This window comes from Patella vulgata, chromosome 1 (genome assembly GCF_932274485.2).
Source record: "Patella vulgata chromosome 1, xgPatVulg1.2, whole genome shotgun sequence".
Classification (NCBI taxonomy): Eukaryota; Metazoa; Mollusca; class Gastropoda; family Patellidae; genus Patella; species Patella vulgata.
In genome coordinates this window covers 46,795,272-46,814,786 of record NC_065879.2, presented here as the reverse complement: position 1 = coordinate 46,814,786, position 19,515 = coordinate 46,795,272, and the positions used below count along the sequence as shown (strand labels likewise).

Sequence of the window (19,515 nt, the reverse complement as noted above, 5' to 3'; positions counted from 1 at the left end):
AGTATGAGATCCTTAACAATATCTATTTAAGAATATCATAGAAGCCATTAATCAAAAGCGTTTTCAGCTATCGGCTTGAGCTTCGACAGAGGGAAAACACCTTTAAAATACAACAGATATGTCATTCAAAAATAAATAACCCTATTGCCCTATCTGCGTGTGTGTAAAAACCTTAACACTGTAAGATCATGCGACTGAACCGCCACCATAAGATCCCTAACAATATCTATTAAGAATAACATAGAAACCATAAATCAAAAGTGTTTTTAGCTATCGAATAAAGCTTCGACGGAGGCAAAACACCTTTAAAATACAATAAATATGTCATTCAAAAATAAATAACCCTATCACTCTATCTGCATGTGTGTAAAAAACTTAACACCCTAACATCATGCGACTGAACCGCCAGCATGAAACAAAAACAAACTTAGTGATGTTAGGATGCTTAGCATACGGCCTTGAGCCTGTATTTTGAAGATCATGTATTGAATTTAAATAACCAACATAATCTGAGTCAGATATACAGTCTTTAAGAAGTTCAATAAATTTATCAATCACTGAATCGCTTAGCCATCTATCACACAGCAAAGTTTTTAAATCACTCGCTGACAACTGATAATTACCAGGAATATTTGGTTTGAAAGAATCTGTATTGTTCTGGAGAATATTTTTAAATTCAACAACCTGTTCAAAGTTAATATTATCTATTGGTGTAAATAAGGGTTGCCAATTCAAAACGTATTTGTTTTCATTTTCTAATTCTTGCCTTCACCTTTAGCAATGTAAAAAATCGCGAAAATGCTTAATTTCTTCAAAACTGAAATTGCCATATCAAATCTACATAAAAATCTTTGTCATTATTATGAGCCTGATAATTTCATCCAAGTCTTTTATTGGAGGCGTGTATTTGGAGTCTTCACATTTAGAGAGTTTAATATGTGCAATGTTCCGTTTAATATCATAGTTCCTACATATTACAACAGGAAGAATTTTATGAGGCAAAGATAGGCCAATTCTACTACTACTACTATTTTGTAAAACCTGTTTCTTATTCCGAAATGTACCGTCCTAGATTAAACTTTCAAGTTTCAAGCCAAGCTGAACGTAATATACAGTAATACAGCACCATCTTCACCAAACTTCTTTAGTTCTTAACTAGCAAGTCAATAAATTTAATACCACTGGTAGGGTCTACTGTCGCTATTCAAGTGTTGAATTGTTGAATCATGAAATAGAAAAGAAAATGGCATTACCGTATTAAAATTTAAAAAGTTAGACCTATCGTTACATATAGTATAGTATAATAAATAATAGGCATTATAGGACTAGTACTAGTGGGCCTAGACCCTAGCTCTCACAGTGATATGGTAAATTGTTTTAACGTTTATGCCATGATAAGTTTATTTATCATAAAGACATATTATAATTAGATATTCATACTTCAGCAAAAACAAAATTCACACTATTTTCATACATTCACTTCATTCAAAAAAAACCGTGTCTATATTATATACTCTTTAAAAAAGTAGGGGATATTCAGAAACAATACAAAACTGCGGAAATACACTGCTGTTTTTATTAGAGGTAACCAGTGTACGTTAATAACAGGCCAATTGCCTACACATGAACACAAACAGTTCATATAGGCCACAGATCACTAATGATTTCCCCATTGACTCAAATAACGAAAAATATTCGGATGGAATAATCTATATTTAAATAACCTTTACATTAGTGCCAAGATCTTTCGGCATTACGGCGTCTTTAGGGCCCCCTTTAATGAACTAAAAGTCCGAGACCAAATGATTAAGCACATTGTATGGCGTATGCCCGTCTTCATTAGCCCAGTATAGGAGCAGAACAGTAGGACATTACATGTAAACCCCATTTCATTTCATTTCATTTCATTTCCAAATGATTAAAAGAAGTTATCTCCCTTCAATGGCTGCACCAGTTGCTAAACTCCCATTTTTAGCATTGACGTGGAAATGTAGTCAACTTAATGTTTTTTTTGTAGATTATATATCTTCAATATATGTATATTCAGAATCGGGAAATTAAAATATTCAAGATAGCCGCCATTAGGCATTTTCTCTGGTTTAAAATATATGACAGATTCTCCCCGATTGAAGATGGGTTTTATATAGAATTCGACCCGCTGAATCCAATGAGCTTGGGTATTCCTCCTAAATGTGATGGCTAATTCCGCTAGGGGGCCAAGTTCAAAATGCAGGCTAATTTTGGCTGGAAATTTTCGTAAAAAGGTGTGTAATATACTGAAATATAGGTTTTTGGTGTATTATATATCTTCAATATGTGTATTTTCACAATCCGGCCAATAATGAAAAGAATCGAGATCTTTTGGTTATAAACATACATGTGAAATTTCATTAAAAGCGGATACAAATTGTGACCTCTAGAGTGTCCACATGCTAAACCGTGAAAATGCGGTCCGATACATGCCAATATCGAAAGTAACAGAGATCGTTGGGGTATAAACATATATTTCAAAATAGGATAACCAGCGGCTGTCAGGCAAGATATGCCAACATTTTGCAAGAGATCGATAGAGAACAAGCTTAAAAAAACCATAAAAAAAACAACAAAAAACAAACAAACCCACGAATTTTTGTACAATCAGGGGCCATAATCCAAGAAGTTGTGGTCTGAAATGCCAGGCAGGATACGTCCACAATTTGCAAGAGATCAATAGAGAACAAGTTAAAAAGAAAAGCGATTTTTTGTACAATCAGGGGCAATAATCCAGAAAATTATACCTAAAATGCGCAAATATCATAAGGGGGTGAGATCTTTGGGATATAAAGATATGTTTTAAGTTTTATCAAAATCGGATAAAAATTGTGACCTCTAGAGGGCCACAACCTTCGTATTACATACTTTACACAATTTGCGTACCAAGAGCGGCCATATTTTTTTTGCATTTTTATTTCAATTTTCCCGAAATTCGAATTCAACCTTCATTGTAGTGGAATGGTGATATATAAACGGTTTTTAAAATCGGAAAAAAATTGTGAACTCTAGAGAATCCGCAAGCTAAATCAGGGTCCATAATCCAGGAAGTTACGTTCGGATATGCGCGATTATCAAAATGGGTAATGGTTATATATTCACGCGGTTTTTTTTTAAATCAGATAAAAATTGTGACCTCTAAAGAAACACAAGCTAAAAACTTGATGTTTTGTAAAATCAAGGCCCATAATGCAGGATGTTACGATCCGATATTTGCGAATATCGAAAGGAACCAGGATCCTTTGGTTATAAACATGCATTTCAAGTTTCACCAAAATCGGATCAAAATTGTGACCTCTAGAGGACCCACAACCTTGATATACCAGATGTTTACACTATTTGCGTAGAGGGGCGGCCATTTTATCAGGCAGTTTTCGTCCGATTTTCACAAAATTCGAACTCAACCAACATTAGGGTGTAACGGTGATATATTCGAACAGATTTTTATACGCCCACATTTTCATGTGGACGTATATTGTCGTCGCTCCTGTCCGTCCGGACGTCCGTCCGTCCACAATTGTTTGTGGACACTCTACAGGTCACAATTCTTATCCGATTTTGATGAAACTTGAAATATAGGTTTATCTCCAAAAGATCTCGACTGCTTTCGATATTGGCATATATCGGATCGAAACTTCATGGATTATGGCCCCTGTTTGTACGAAAAATCACGTTTTTAGCTTGTGGACCCTATAGAGGTCACAATTTTTATTCGATTTTTTTTGAAACTTGAAATGTAAGTTTATAACCCAAAGATCTCGGTTCCCTTCGATATTCGCGCATATCGGACAGTAACTTCCTGAATTATGGCCCCTGATTGAAAGAAAAATCGCGTTTTTAGCTTGTGGACCCTATAGAGGTCATAATTTTTGGCATAATGGCCGCCCCTCTACGCAAATAGTGTAAACATCTGGTATATCAAGGTTGTGGGTCCTCTAGAGTTCACAATTTAGGTGTATATTTAGGTGTACCTAAATATACTCTTCAAAAAAGTAGGGGATATTGAAATGCAAATACCTATGCAGGTTGTGATATGATAAATAGTCATGGACACTTGACATGCTTTGAGAGTATGTTCACAGATGAAGAACTTATCGCCCCAACAGAACCACTGAGCTGCACATGGGACACGCAATCGCCCCATACACGTGGGAGGGGTTCATTGTCAAATTTGACACTTCAAGGAAGGGTTGATGAAAACTGCCGCGTGCTGGTTTATCTATCCATGTTTGCTTTCCTATCGGTTCTTGCATAAGATTTACTGTTTAGCGTATCTTTGCTTTAGTGTGCTACGTTTAATTTGATGGGTAGACGTGTTCGTCGACGGCAACGTCAACCGACAACACTGAAAGAATTGGCCGTGGCACTGCAAGAGGAGTGGGTCAGATTACCCCAAATCGTGATTGGACGGTTGATTAGGAGCATGCCACGACGAATTGCTGAATGTCTGAGGATTGGTGGAGCAATTACTCATTATTAAGACAAAAATCAAAAACGTCTATTTTCACTTTTGACGGTGTATCTCTTTGCGAGTGAAATGGGGCCGCCAGATAAGCTGCCCATATGGACACAGCTCACCAAATATTTCTACGCCGTCACCCATGAATGTAGGGCGAAAGTTATTTTTAGTCTTTCTCCCCCTTTTACTTTTTCACCCTTTTGCATGGCGATTTTTGTTTACTTTTTGGTGTAAAATCGAAGAAAAGGGTTTGAAAATACATTATCTGTCAGGTTTTGGTGAATATTCATGATTTTGAGGCGGAAGGATACAAGAGTTGAGAGGTTGATTAGCTTGAAATGTAGGGTCAAAAATTGCATGTTTACTTGTCTCTACTTCCAGATTGTGTATCTCAAGTTTTCCATGATGAACCTCATACGTGCTTTTGGGCAAGAGGTTGCCACATGTTGCTCCATCTGTGGTAGAAAGCGTTCTACCCAACGAAAATTTGGGGAAAAGTTAGAGCCGGTCTAAGAGACGAGAATAAACATTGAAGTCAATGGGGAAATCATAAGTGATGTGTGGCCTATATGAACTGTTTATGTTCATGTGTAGGCAATTGGCCTGTTATTAACGTACACTGGTTACCTCTAATAAAAACAGCAGTGTATTTCTGCAGTTTTGTATTGTTTCTGAATATCCCCTACTTTTTTTAAGAGAGAGAGAGAGAGAGAAATGGGGTTTAACGTCCACTCGACACAAACTAGGTCATTTCGGGACTAACATATGGTTTAATTTTATTTCATTAATGCGCGTAGGGGTCTTTAGCAGTGGGAGGAAACCGGAGGACCCGGAGAAAACCCACGAGGTTGGACAGGCGAAACTACTCCTTGTCACGTACAACCGGGGATTCGAAACCACGCCAGTTGACTCAATGACAGGCCGTATGATACAGCACGCACGTGCTAACCATTCGCCCCCCCCCCCTTTTTTAAAAGTATATAATATAGACACGGTTTTTTTTTATTGCGTTTCCAAAAAGGCAAATTACATGTTTATAGGAAGGAGCAATAATATGTACACATGTTATGCGCGAGAGATCTTATTTGAGCAGTAGCGAACGCACGCTGGATATTGATTAGGCAATTTGTGGTGCACAGGGCTCACACTGTCGGTCGCCAAATTCGCAATTTGCGATAAAATTATGAAAGTGGCGATAAAATTATGAAAGTGGCGATTAAATTTTGTTTTTGGCGATAATTTTGGCAATAAAGTTTTTGGGTACTGGCCTTTCTTTTTACAATTAACGAAAAAAAATCCTTAAAATTCTAATCGTATTAATCCTTGATTAACCACTGGTGCATACCCGAACCCGAATATAACACTCAATTTCATCATATACAAAACCAATAAAAATCTCAAATTTACACGTTTCATAGAAACAGAATGATAACTGTTTTTTTTATTATATGTTATTTGGGTGTATGCAACAGCTTGAGAGAATTGAAAACTTTGATAAAGATCACACCAGAACAATTCAAATGTGTTTCTAATGATTCAATATTTATCAAAATAACAAGTCTCGGGTAACATTTACGAATGTACATCTAGAAATTCCTCATAATTATTAAAATTTGCAGAAGCGGGTATCCTTTTCTCTAAGTTACAACAATTCTTGCCCTTGTTGATCTATTATTTATTTGGTGTAGTGTACTTATTAATTAAAAGTGGTATGCACTTGACAGTTGGCTTCGGTGACCAGTAAACGGAAAGGCCTTTATTAACATGGTTGGGGCAGGAAATAAATACAGTATTTAAAGTTTAGAAATATTTTATTGTCATTATATTAGACAAATATTAACAAACATCCCAAGAAATTTACCAAATGCTAGGACAATATTTTTTCGACTTTTGGTTTTCACTCCTTTTTTTTTAAATTTGATTATTTCACTAAATTATAATATGTCCTTGCAATGGTGGTTTTCTTCTGTTCTGACTAGATACAGTTATAAATACAATATTTTATAAATTAATTCAATTCATATATTTACAAATCCATATTTACATAGTACTTAATAAAAGGGGTCTGAAATATATTAAAATATAAATGAACAATTTACAAAAAAAAAAAGAAATGAATGTGCAAGACAAACAAATTAAGTAAAATAGTATTTTTAAACAATTGAAATTGAATTTCACAACAAACAGATCCTTTAATATCACAATTCTTTTTATGCACTATTATTATCATTCCTTCAAATGTTGGCACGTCACTTCTAGTCTTTATATAGGAGTTTTATTTATTCGAACATCATACTCGTTGAGTTACAATCATCACCACTTGACCATTCCGGGCCTGCAAGAAGAAAAATAACAATTCATGAATATGTATTTTTAATAATGATAAAGGATTTTTTTTTTTTAAACCCAAATGGTGGGGTAGAAAATATTTAGAAATTTAACAATAGTTTTTGTTTAAGAAATGTATTGATTTCAACTACGATAAATATACTCACTCAGACTTTCAGCCATTATGGAACTGTTAAGAGATTTAGGACTGGAAGAATGACCACCCTTCTGTTGTTGTTGCTGGTATTTCTTTTGGCGAGCACGGGAATTTTGAAACCAGACTTGTGTGACACGTTTGCTGAGTCCGGTTATTTGAGCAATACGCTCAAGATCCTGTCCATCCGGGTTACTATCAATATTAAAATTAGCTTGGAGTACTTGTACTTGTTCTTCAGAAAATGTAGTTCGAACTCGTTTTGCTTTCTGCTTTTGGATTGTATCAGCATCTAAAATGATAACGGAGGAATAATTTCACTAAGAGTCGGAGATACAGGAAGATTTAACTAAATGATTTTGTAACGCTTCTACCTTTTTAAACCTGTCAAATGAATTTTGTTTTGTTACGAAATAACTATTAATGTAAAATATTATTGAAAACTGTAGGGCAGATTTTAATATAGAATTTAAAATTTTGAATTAATTACCTGTATGTGGTCCGCCTTCTAGAACTTCAATATAATGAGTTTTACACAGAACTCTGTTGTCTTGTAGAGCGAATTCTTCCCCTGTTGACAACTGTCTTTTACAACTATCACAAGCAAAACAAGCGAGATGGTAGACATTATCACGTGCTCTTCTTACCCAATCATTAGGCTGGATATGTCTCTGGCATTTGGAACACTTGGCGCCATATTCTCTGTGAAAAAAAAACCAAACACATATTATAAGTTTATGCTATGCGTACATTAAACTTCTTTTCTTCCAATATCAACATTATTAAAGATTATATTAAGATAGAATATTGATATCGCGTATTGTAATTATATGCCTTAATCTGGTTATAAATCCTAGAAATGAGCGATCACGTGTATTATATCCAAGAACATTCATCTGATGGATGAGACGATAAACATTACGCATGCTGATAGCTAAATAACACACGTCTTGTCACTTTCTATTAAGTCCTCTCAAAAGCATATTTCCACTTGAAACATTCTTCGATCGTAGCTTTTGTTCAAATTTTACACTGTAATTTTATTCTTCGCACGTGAACTATCCCAGTCTCTACTAATTGGGGGCCGTGTAAACTCAAATGACAGACGACTGCGTGTAATTTTATAGCGCGCTTTCTCCGCTCGGAAATGACGTCTGCTCGTCGACCAATTCTCTCGCCTAATTACAAGTGGTCGATATGTGAGCCATCAGAATTCATCGACAACTCATTTGTGAGATAGCACAACAACAGAAGTCAATTGAAGTTAATTTCAATCAGGAATTACATTTGTAAGTAATCTGTCAAGAATTTATTGAATCAAAGCCAAACAATAGAATCAGTGGAATGAAAATAGTTCTTGGATTCTTCATGCAAATAAAATCTGTCACGGATTCGTAACATTTATTCAAAGGGTGCGAACGTCGTGTGAAATAGACATACTATAAGAATTGCTTTGCTCATTTATTAACGCGTAATTTGGTTAATATCCTTCACATTCAAAATAATATTAACTATATATTTACCTTGTGTAATCTACACGACAATAAATATTATCTCCTTTAATGAAACACGATGATTGACGTTCCAGTACACATTCACAAACACTGCACCGTAAACATTCCACGTGAAATGAACAACCATTTACTTTCAAAAGGTAACGATCATGTATTACTCCACCACATCCAAAACAAAGTTCACCTTCAGTCTGAAAGAAACAAAAGTTATGAAAAAAAATAATAATAAATTTATGTTCCATAGCATTTCCAACTGTTATTATTACTAAACAGATGTAAATATTATTTAATCTCCTGTGGAAATAAATCACACAATTCGACACGTGCCAATCATCGCCCTAAAGATTACATTATTTCCTCATTTTCTAAGTTTTCCCGTATGGTCGCGGTAATAAAATTAAATGATATTGTATTTCATTTCACATACGATGTGGATATAAATTTTGTAAATAATTCTAATCCATGTTATATATATATATATATATATATATATATATATATATATATATATATATATATATATATAACAATTTAACTTTCAGAATAGAGAAATTATCAGAATATATTTTATATAAATATTTACAAAATAAGCATTATTTGCAATGAAAAGAACACGTTATATTTATTATGTAATGTCACATAATAAGGTGACATTTTGATTAATACTGGGCGTACTTTTTACGGACAGTGTTAAGAAACGCAAGAGAACCTATACATGTACTTAAAGTAAAAGCAAGTGAGTATTTTAACAAAAGAAATAGCAGTAATGCATTTCCTGTGCTCGACATCTCACATTGTCAACTTTAATGGAAATGAGATAGTGTGGTGTTCGATTCCAATAGACTTATTCGAGGGGAATATGTCCATTTCTCACATAAGGGAAATGGCGCTAAGTGCCGCCAAGAAGGGCTTGCTAGGCCTACGCGCGTGTTTTCTTAAAAGAGTGTATACCCGCCTTCCGCTTAGTCGAATCTGGATAGAGTGCTTCCGTAAGAGTCGAAATTACTTCCTTTCTCTTGACAAAAACGCAAGAAAATCGTATTAAATGTGTCTTAAGTGAATAAAGACTTAGAAGGAATTTCTATAGAAGCGCTGTAATGTTGAGAAAATTCGTTTTAACTCTCACGGCATTTTCAACCTTCTTTTCGTCTCCCATGGCGACTTCTGTCGTTCCCTATTCAATCGCATTTTGTTGTGTGTCGCCGAAACGGAAATACGGAAATGACAATTCTTCCTGCGAGTGGCTCCCGTTAACTCGGCTGCAAATTGTTTCTCTTTCAATAAGAGTCATTCTACTGTACTTTTAATCTATTAACTTCCATATATAGAGGCGTTATTTAATATGGAATTTTAATACAGATTCGCGTAATTTAAGAAGTGTTAAAATGTGGCATGTTGATTTGGAAATAATATTTGAACATATAAACATCTAAATTATACACACATATTCTTGTGAAGGGGTGTATTGTTTTGGTTTTTTTTTTCAAATTAAATTTTTAAAAAAGAAGTAACTTACCTTGACGCAAGTCATATTGAAAGCATAATGATCTGCTGATTCGGGTGAAAAGGACTCGTCTTCAAAATCCGAACTCGATGCCATTTCTTAAAAAATATTAATGATACGCCAATGTTAGAAATAACTAGAATGTTTGATGTAAGTAAAACTTATCCAAGTAACTGATAGTAGAAGAAGCACGAGCCGTTTGATGGTGTTCGATTTCGATTCTAGCCTTTTTATCCCCAGATCCTCGCTGAAAACTGTTCACTAATAATTATATAAAATCATAAAGCTCTCCAATCTGTCAGAGCGCCTATAGCCAATCAGAGATAAGCCTGGGTAGTACCACCCGCTGATTCGTCGACAGATCTAATGAAATGGAAACCCGACCAATGACACGCCCCGCTGATTTTCTTAGCGCACGAGCCGCGACACGCGTGAGTTGACAAGCGTAAACAGTGTAAATATATCAGAGTGATTTCATATCACGACAGTACCGTTAGTTTTTACAACATTAATTGTTTTCTTTGGTGAATTTTAATAACGGAGTTTTCTTTTCATCAGCCACACTTTATGCCATGGAATCTATCCTTGATTGACATCGCTGAAATCAACAACATCTATGAATATGCGTGGAAAATTGTGCGTTGAATTTAGTATTTTCTTATATTAATATTTATTCTTAAACTTCGCCTGAACAGCAAACATTTATTTAACATCTGCAAATCTGTTTGTTGGATATTTTGACTGTTTTTATCTGTTTCATATATAAAGCTAAGAATGACGATGCAGGTCGCACACCTAAAGGCTATATTTAAAATCTAATCCGCATGTAAACATGGGTATTTCGATAAGTTGTATTTCATAATTTGTGTTTTAGCAAGGATTAAAGCCGTATTCATATGAACAGTGTGTATTGTATAAGATTACGCGTGGTAGTTTTATCCATATGAAAATGATATTCCCACGGTGTAAGCTCTATAGCCTACAGTCTTTTACTGAAGAAATAGTTATCAATGGGTTCCGTGCGTTTTGTTATCGCGTGATCATATTTTTTCCGAATCAATTTTTGTTAAGGTTAATCTGTGAGTCTCAATACATTTTATGTGAATAATAATTTAACTCGTAATGCCGATTCAATTTCGTTAAATATCCGTTGTAACAGAAATGTTATGGGTAAACCAGTTATAGTGTCTTTTCATAGAGATTATTTATGTAATTTATGTAATTCATGAACATCGTACAGTAATATTACCCATGTATGCGTCATATATACACTTACATAGAGTAATTTTTCCAGTAATAGCTTGATTTGTGTTTCATAAAATATACGTGCTTATATTAAATATGTACCCATGCTTATAGTACAGTTCCAGGTCACTTTGCTAACTACAATTTTGTGAAAGTAGAATCTCTGAAAGGAATATTAGTCTAAAAATGGTTCAATTCATGCTTACATTAGACATCAATATTAAAGCAAGATAGACTAGTCTGTGCAATATGTAAGGGTTTGAATAAACAGGTTTAAAGCTTGTGTGAATCTGACAGATTAGGACATGTTAATTTCATGTAAACCGTGTCGATTTCAGCAACCAAGTGTCAGGTTTACCTTTCCTTTTTGCGAACCACTTATTAAAATAATAGTTTTCTGAGCAAAATCCTCTTATAAAAAGCATATCTTTATTTAACCGAGTGACTAACTTTTTGATCGGCATCATTCAAAAAGTCGATTCGACTGGGCTTAGCTTCGCGGAAATATGCCCAAACAAAGGGTTCAGTGGTAATTATGTCGTAATATTAAATACGTAACGGTAACCGAGCTCAGTGGGAGCAGATTATTATAAGCGTAGCATGTTCGGATACGTCTACAATACTTTTGTCTTTCTTGTTCTAGATACAGTGATAATGCTGTCGTTGTGATTAACGGTGAATACAAGATTAGGTAAGGATCTGCAAATTACCACGCAGGAATGTTATCGTCGCTCGAGCTACATGAAATCGAGTGGTTGTGAATAAGGTGCAAAGTAGCAAGTCGCTCGAGTTTTTTCGTCGGAGACGGGAGTAAAATTCCTTGGCTTCCTATCTCAGCAGGGAATAATGTGATTGTAGAAAGTCTGGTATAGAATTATGGTTGATATTGACATCATGTCTATATAGGTTAACATATTCTATGTAGATAGCAGTATATATTTGACATGTAATATAGACAATGTCATTTTACCAAATAAATTTCGGCCAACATATTATCCTTTAATGGATAGAAAAAGAAACTTTGTTTCACGTGGAATTTTCATTATGACAAAGAATAGAATAAAAAAATAATTTTATTATTAATCTATAACCATAAACGACAAATATCGTGTTATTTATATGATAATAACAAAGTATAACTTGTTTCTATCGGTGAGGGATTTAATATTATTACGCGCCATGCTCAAGCAATTGGAAACGTTCAGTTGGATTATCGTTAGCTAGTGATCGGCAGGAATACATACAAATTTAAATTGTTTCAGTGGCATTTAGTAACTGAATGAGAATAACACATGACACAATGATATGGAACACAAGTTACTTGAAGGATTTATTTCAGCGACGTTTCTACGAAGAATGATAGTAAAATGGCAGTCGTATTTTCGCACAGGTCTGCTTATGAAAATCATGATGATACAAGATATATTTATTAAATTTTTTTAAGAAGATTTTCCAAAAAAATATTTTTGAACTGTACTGATTGGTGAGTTCGTTCAGTAAACACAAATCATCAATCAGCTTCAGATCATGATAGGATTTATTATATCAACAACACAATCATTAAATTGATGTTTTAAAACACAATGTATGGATGACATCTCCAGATAAAACAATTTAATCAACGATACTGGATTAAAATATTGCAATCACTAAAACATAAACTTACCAGTAAACCAATAGAATCCATAACTATATAATTATTTATACAAAGTTAATATGAATGTAAATATATTAACACGATTTCTAAAGTTGAACAGTTGAATATGCAATTTCAAAATTACTATTATATGAAAATATCTAAATTTAGACAAGTTTATATCAAACTGTATTTTATTGAAACATTGTACTCGGTGTTGTTGGGGTTTTTTTTTTGGGGGGGGGGGTTGTTGTTGTTGTTTTTTTTTTGTTTTTTTTTAAAAGAAAGGTTAAACTTTATTGATCTAATGTTTTACACTGTTTTGCAATATACTGGCATTGAGGGGTTGTATTATTAAACATGATTACGCTCCCTTAAACTCCCTCGGAGCTAAACCCGTTTAAGGCTTTCAAAAGAATATGAGGCTTAACAACAAGATTATGTTTAGTATTTGCACCTTTGCAATAGAATTAATAGTACAATATTTCTAACACAAACAAAAATTGATATAGTTCTTGTTTTCCAATTTATAAAAGGCAGTAATATCAAAATCAATATTACCTTTCCTATATTCCATTGCATATTGAAGTTGAACACAAAAAAAACCCCTTCCTAATTACCATAAAGAGATTAAAACAACACTTTATTCTCGGCTTATTAAAACAACCCATCAGACATACTTAAGATTGTTGTAGTTCTATAAAGATACGGTCGATACTTGTATTAAAACAATAACTGCTGATCAACGACTAAATGGGATTAACATATAATCCGAATTTGACGTTAAACTGGCCCAGATCAGTTTTGAAAAGATTAAAAACAATTTTTTGCACCTGTATCGATTGTTTGTGCAGATGAAATTGACACGGATGACATTTACCTGTAAGAGTTCCTGCTGACTTTTAACATAGCATCGGGTGTAGGTCCAGATTGAACAGGTGTCCGCCTTTGATATAAGCCGCCTTGTGGGACTTTTCAATCAATACTTGCGTGTAATATACAATTCTATTGTCTTAATGAATTGATGATAATTACGGTATTGTTGTGTTCATCGCCCCTCCCCTTGCCAATACCACCAACTCGCATATATATACACATATCTATATACATACAGATTCTGTGCATATGTTGGTGTTTTGAAAGATACTAATTCAAATATTATAACTAGTGGTAATTGCAAGACCTGAGGCTCATGTAGTTTCACAATGAATTTTTAGAGAGTTACCCTATATCGAGAATTATTTATATAGGAAGATAAATTTGATGATTGTAATTTAAATTTGATTTTATATTTACTTTATTTGGTTGCTTACCTTTATACTGAGAATTAATTACATATGGAATATAAATTTGTTTTTTAAGGAATACAGATATGACTGTCAAAGCCAAATTTTCCCCAAATGTAAAATATAATGTCCATTAAGTAAATAAAAAATGTTTGTACAAATGTCCCCCATTACATACAATGAAATATATACATTAAAAAAAATTAAATATGCACAAAGGAACAGTGATGTCCAGTAAAATCAAATTTAGAAAAAATAAATAAATAAACAAACAAATCAGAATATAAAACTTCTCTTTGGTTTTAGAATGGTTAAATTGTAATGTTATTATTCCATGTTATAATAAATATAAACCTTTCTTTTGAAGAAATATTATTATTATTCATATTTACAAACAGTTTCTAAAGGATATCTGCATAGACATCACAATCAATTAGAATTAGATTTCATTTTATTTTCGACATATGTCAAGCACACGAACGCTATCGTTTATGGGAACAGAAGGTTTGTAATATCGATTCTGTTGATATAGTAAGAATATATCAGTACATATAGTTTTTCCAGTGCTATGTTTAAAGGCATTATATTATTGTCAATAACCACAGTTTCTTATGGTGGCTTCGGTAATTTACACCGATGTCGTTTTGGTCTAAAATATATTCGGGTTTTTGTTTTTGAAAAGTTGTATGATTTAAACAGACGTGAATTATAGATTAAAAGATCCAAAGCATTTACCATAGAATTTTCTACGGGATATTTGATTTTAATGACTGCATGGTTTGGGTGTTTCTTTGTTGTTTTTTGTTTACTTTACAACATGAATTTTGCTCTAAATTTGATGCCATGTGAAGATGGTTAAATAAAGCAACGTTACCCAGTGGTAGATAATCTGGATTTAACTTGAAGATTTTGACAGTTGTGTTTTAACAGGGAGACAGTTAATTCACTTTAAATCTTGTATAAGGAAGCGGCTGAAGTGTCACTTGAAGCATCTTATATGACCTTAGGTAAGGCTGGTGTATACGTCGTAATGAACATTGTTGTTTCGCATATTATTTTATGTTGGTAACATCATGGAAATGTTCGTAATATGAACCATTCTCCATCCCGTAATTATATAAGTAGAAAGCCTATACTATGTAAAGACAATAACGACTTATTTTATACAAAGTATTGTCTATAGAATAACTTAAATAAGTGTTTACAGGTTTTATAGACAATCTAAAATCTTAACCCACGTGGGTGATATAAGTTTACAGTTAATTATATTTACAGACATGTCCTTCGTAGATTGTCTTCGTGCCCATCTTCACTATGTCAAAGAATTATTACATTCGTATGTCCTCATAAGGACACTGGAAATATAGAAAGATAGAAAGAACAACATAATACTTCACGTTTGATTTGTTAAAGACATACTGCAAGTTGTTGTTGTCATCGCATTACACTATATACAAAATATTACTTTCCGATAACAATGGCTCGGTGTGGGTTCATACATGTAATCTGGAATGGATTTGGCGGCTACAAACACGGTATACACCGCGGATGGTTCATCGCTACAAACCTGAGAGAGAGAAATGATTTTTACGTCCACTCGACAGAAACTAGGTAATTTCGGTATTATCATATGGTAAATATTATTTCAATAATTCGCTTACGTGTAGGGGTCTTTAGTAGTGGCAGGAAACCGACACAAGCTTGGGATCGAAACCACGTTACTTGAATTAAAACGTACGCGTTAGACCACTCGACCACCCGACCCCGTTCCGGCATACACCGAGGTTTGTTGGCAGCTACAAACCAGGTATACACCGTATGGTTGGCCGCCACAAACCCGGTATATGTACCGAGATTGGATCGCCGCCACAAACCCGGTATACACTGAGGTTGGTTCACCGTTACACACCCGGGCCCTGTTTCACAAAAACTTAAATCTCCTGTCGTCTTAAACTAAAATATAATCCTAACTTAAGATAGATGCGTTTCACAAAAGGAATTTAAGCATTTTAGATAAAATCGACTAAAATAATATTGTATGTTAAAATTGTATCTTAACTTAAAATAGTTGCGTTTCACAAAACTATTTTAAAGACAATTTTAACTAAAATCAATTTTAACTTAGGACAGCCGTCGCCCTCTCCTAACTTAAAATCATGACATTAAAAAAACATTGATTAGAGCTACGTTGTGAGATCTATTGCGACATATAGATATATTTGGAATAATGATAATATTGCCAATGACCCGGGTTATATAATTTAAACATACTAAAATAATTTTCATTAAATTTCTTTTCAATGCATGCGAAATATAGCTGCGGCCCACCCGTTTATTTTATTGTAAGACAATAAGCCATTAGATGACGCCTCAAATTAAAACCCCAAGAACAAAAAAACCTCAAAACACCAGTAAACACCCATACTTTGTTACTATTTTATATATTTCCATATGATTCAAGTATAAATTATACTATTTTCAAATAATTAATAGACCAAAATATATATATATTTATATATAGTAGAATAGTTAATTAAAGCTGCTCTTTGGTAATATATAATTGAAATTAAAGATGGCAAAATAAAACTACATTTTTATGCTAACGTTTTCACCGCGATAGCGGCTCTTCAGGCATTTATTAAACAATAATTCAATTAACAATAGTCTATGACGTCACAATGTCATAGTTACATTATTATACAGGCAAGGGTAGTAATTTCTTAGCCTACAGACTACAAATATTCAATCCCACCACGGTCTTTATTTAATTTAATTTAATTTAATCATTCTCTTATTTAGAATTAAGTTTCGGGTGGTACTTCTCAATAAAATAGCTTTCTTTTGCCTCCAAGAGGTCGTTGTTTTTGCTATTAAGTCTATATAAAGGAAAAACACTAAATTTACCCCCACCACATACTTCAAGATGCTCACTGAGCGGGATCATATATTATATATAAACTCACCTCATATCTAATGTCTATAAAAAATATCTTTGTAGGCCCACAATTGTTTAAAATGGGTGAGAGAAAGAGAGAGAGAGAGAGAGAGAGAGAGAGATGGGGTTTAACGTCCACTAGATACAAACTAGGTCAATTTTATTTGAATAATTCGCTTGCTCGTAGGGGTCTTTAGTAGTGGGAGGGAACCGGAGAACCCGGAGAAAACCCATCAGGTAGAACGGTTATTTCGTGTATTAGTTTAAAAGTTGTTAAATACTTTTAAAATTCGACAATACTTTAGTCTAGATTAATCCTTTGAGTCAGAAATATCACATGTTTGTGACAATTCTCAATACCATAAAACTACGAAATTCAAGCGATTTAGTTTATCGATACGCATTATTTCCATTGAAGCCGGAGAGTAAATCAAATGCCAAGGTCACGAAAGCGACTTGCAAGTTCAAGGCCAACTAACTGATACATTTCAAGACAAATAATACGCAATAAACTTATTTATTTCATCTCTCTACGACTCTCTGACCATGTGCAGACATTGCTACAACATATGGGATTCTCCTCATTGGTATTGTAAGGGTTAGTTCAACCTGGCAACAGTTTTCAGTTCCGAAGCGTTTATGCTTACACCCTAAGTGCCCTCGCCGGAATTGTGCACTGTGCGAGCGCAAGCAATTTTAACTAAAATCTATTAAAATTGCATTTTAAGTTACAATCGATCTTCGTGAAACGCATAAAATTTAAAATTTCATTTTGATTTTAGTTAAAATCTATTTTAGTGATTTTAGTTTAAGTTTTTGTGAAACAGGGCCCAGCTACAAAACCGGTATAAACTGATGTTAGTTTGCTGCTACAACCCCGGCATACACTGAGGTTGGTTTGCCGCTACACATCCACTACAAACCCGGTATATTGAGGTTGGATAGCCGACACACACCCGGTATACACTGATGTTGGATTGCCAGAATGGCGTTAGTACCACCATATATAGAATCTATAGTGAGATACAAGTAGAAACACGACACTCCCCTGGCAAAATGTGATTGGAATTCTGATATGTAAATATAAACATGATATTTTACTCTAGTGATGAATTAGATTAAATTAGAATAAAGTAATAATATTGGAGTATGATCAATAAAAACCGCATCCAGGATTTTTGTTTTTTAGAATGATTAATAATTGTCTCTACAAGTTATTTTCACGGTTTCACGTTAAATTTCACTACTTCTAACTACCATAATTGTATTCCACAGAATTGTATCCTGTGTATTTTGACAATGTATATCCTACTCTACTGTATTTTATGATATTCTGTTATTATATATAATAAGTGCATGGGATCATGGCACACATAACACGGTTTGAAAAACAACCGGTGAAAACTAGCGAGACAAAGACAAGAACAAAATATCAACCCATGCTCAGATGTATCATCAACCCATGCAGTACAATTTTAAAATTGTCTCATATTACGTCTAAAGGCACTTAATGTAAGAATAGAAAAAAAGGTGTTATACGAAAGTCCGGAAAGTAGTAGGGAGCCAAACTAAATACTACTATTAATGATATGGAAAACAAACAATATTTAAGTTAGTAAAAACTGCATACTGTAACAAAAAATGCGCAACTTTCATTGTAAGTACATTTGTAGAACAATATATACACAAAACTATATGTGAGCTTAAGTTAGCTGATAATTGGCTTTGTCGTCTCCGTAACTCTTTCCTTGAAACCCAGGAAAGTTCATCTATGTCCAGTAACACAAATAACATTGACCATCTTGTATGAAATTCTCATCAAAAATACTATAATATCGATATTTGTGCATTATATAGTACAGAAGACAAACACGAGTGGCTATTTTTAAACCACCTCATGCTTCTAACAAAATATTACGTCTCTGAATGGAAAATGAAAATAAATTACATCATAAAAATCAATACCTTGACTTTCTGAGAAAGATGCCAAGGACAGAATTTGATCTGTTTCTCGGATACAAAACACTTTTAGATGTATGTAAATATGAAATATAATTGTAGGTTTAACACAAAACAATTCCCTCGTAACCAAATAGGCCTACAGCAGATGTACAGGTATACTCAGATTATAACTGCAATTTCCCTGTACACAGTTCCTTTTTAAAACAAAATTATTTACATTTTGTTAAAAGGATATACTATGATTAATTATCTGGTCGGTATATGTTTAAAACATATAATATAAATAACACTATTTAAAAATGTTGACGAGGCTTTTAACTGTATTCTTTTTGCCCCGCTTTTGTTTCCATTTTTAAATTGCAGGGCTGTTTGACAAATCAGCAACGATTTAAATGTAACTGCACCTCTCCTGTACAGGTTTACACACTCTAGCCTAAGTAACAGTTACCTCTTAAACGAGCC

General features: G+C 33.7%; 1 protein-coding gene across 1 annotated transcript in view; it reads right to left on the bottom strand.

Annotated features, from left to right (window-relative positions):
• Positions 1-6,654: 6,654 nt before the first annotated feature.
• LOC126809864 (pappalysin-1-like) overlaps positions 6,655-19,515 on the bottom strand; it is a 139,740-nt gene continuing 126,879 nt past the window's right edge. Inside the window, exons 6-9 of the mRNA XM_050534705.2 lie at positions 8,495-8,676; positions 7,462-7,673; positions 6,985-7,263; positions 6,655-6,824 (exon numbers count right to left, since the gene is read on the bottom strand). Of these exons, the coding sequence (XP_050390662.2) occupies positions 6,769-6,824; positions 6,985-7,263; positions 7,462-7,673; positions 8,495-8,676 (729 nt within the window). The 3' untranslated portion in view covers positions 6,655-6,768. The remainder of the gene's footprint in view (positions 6,825-6,984; positions 7,264-7,461; positions 7,674-8,494; positions 8,677-19,515) is intronic.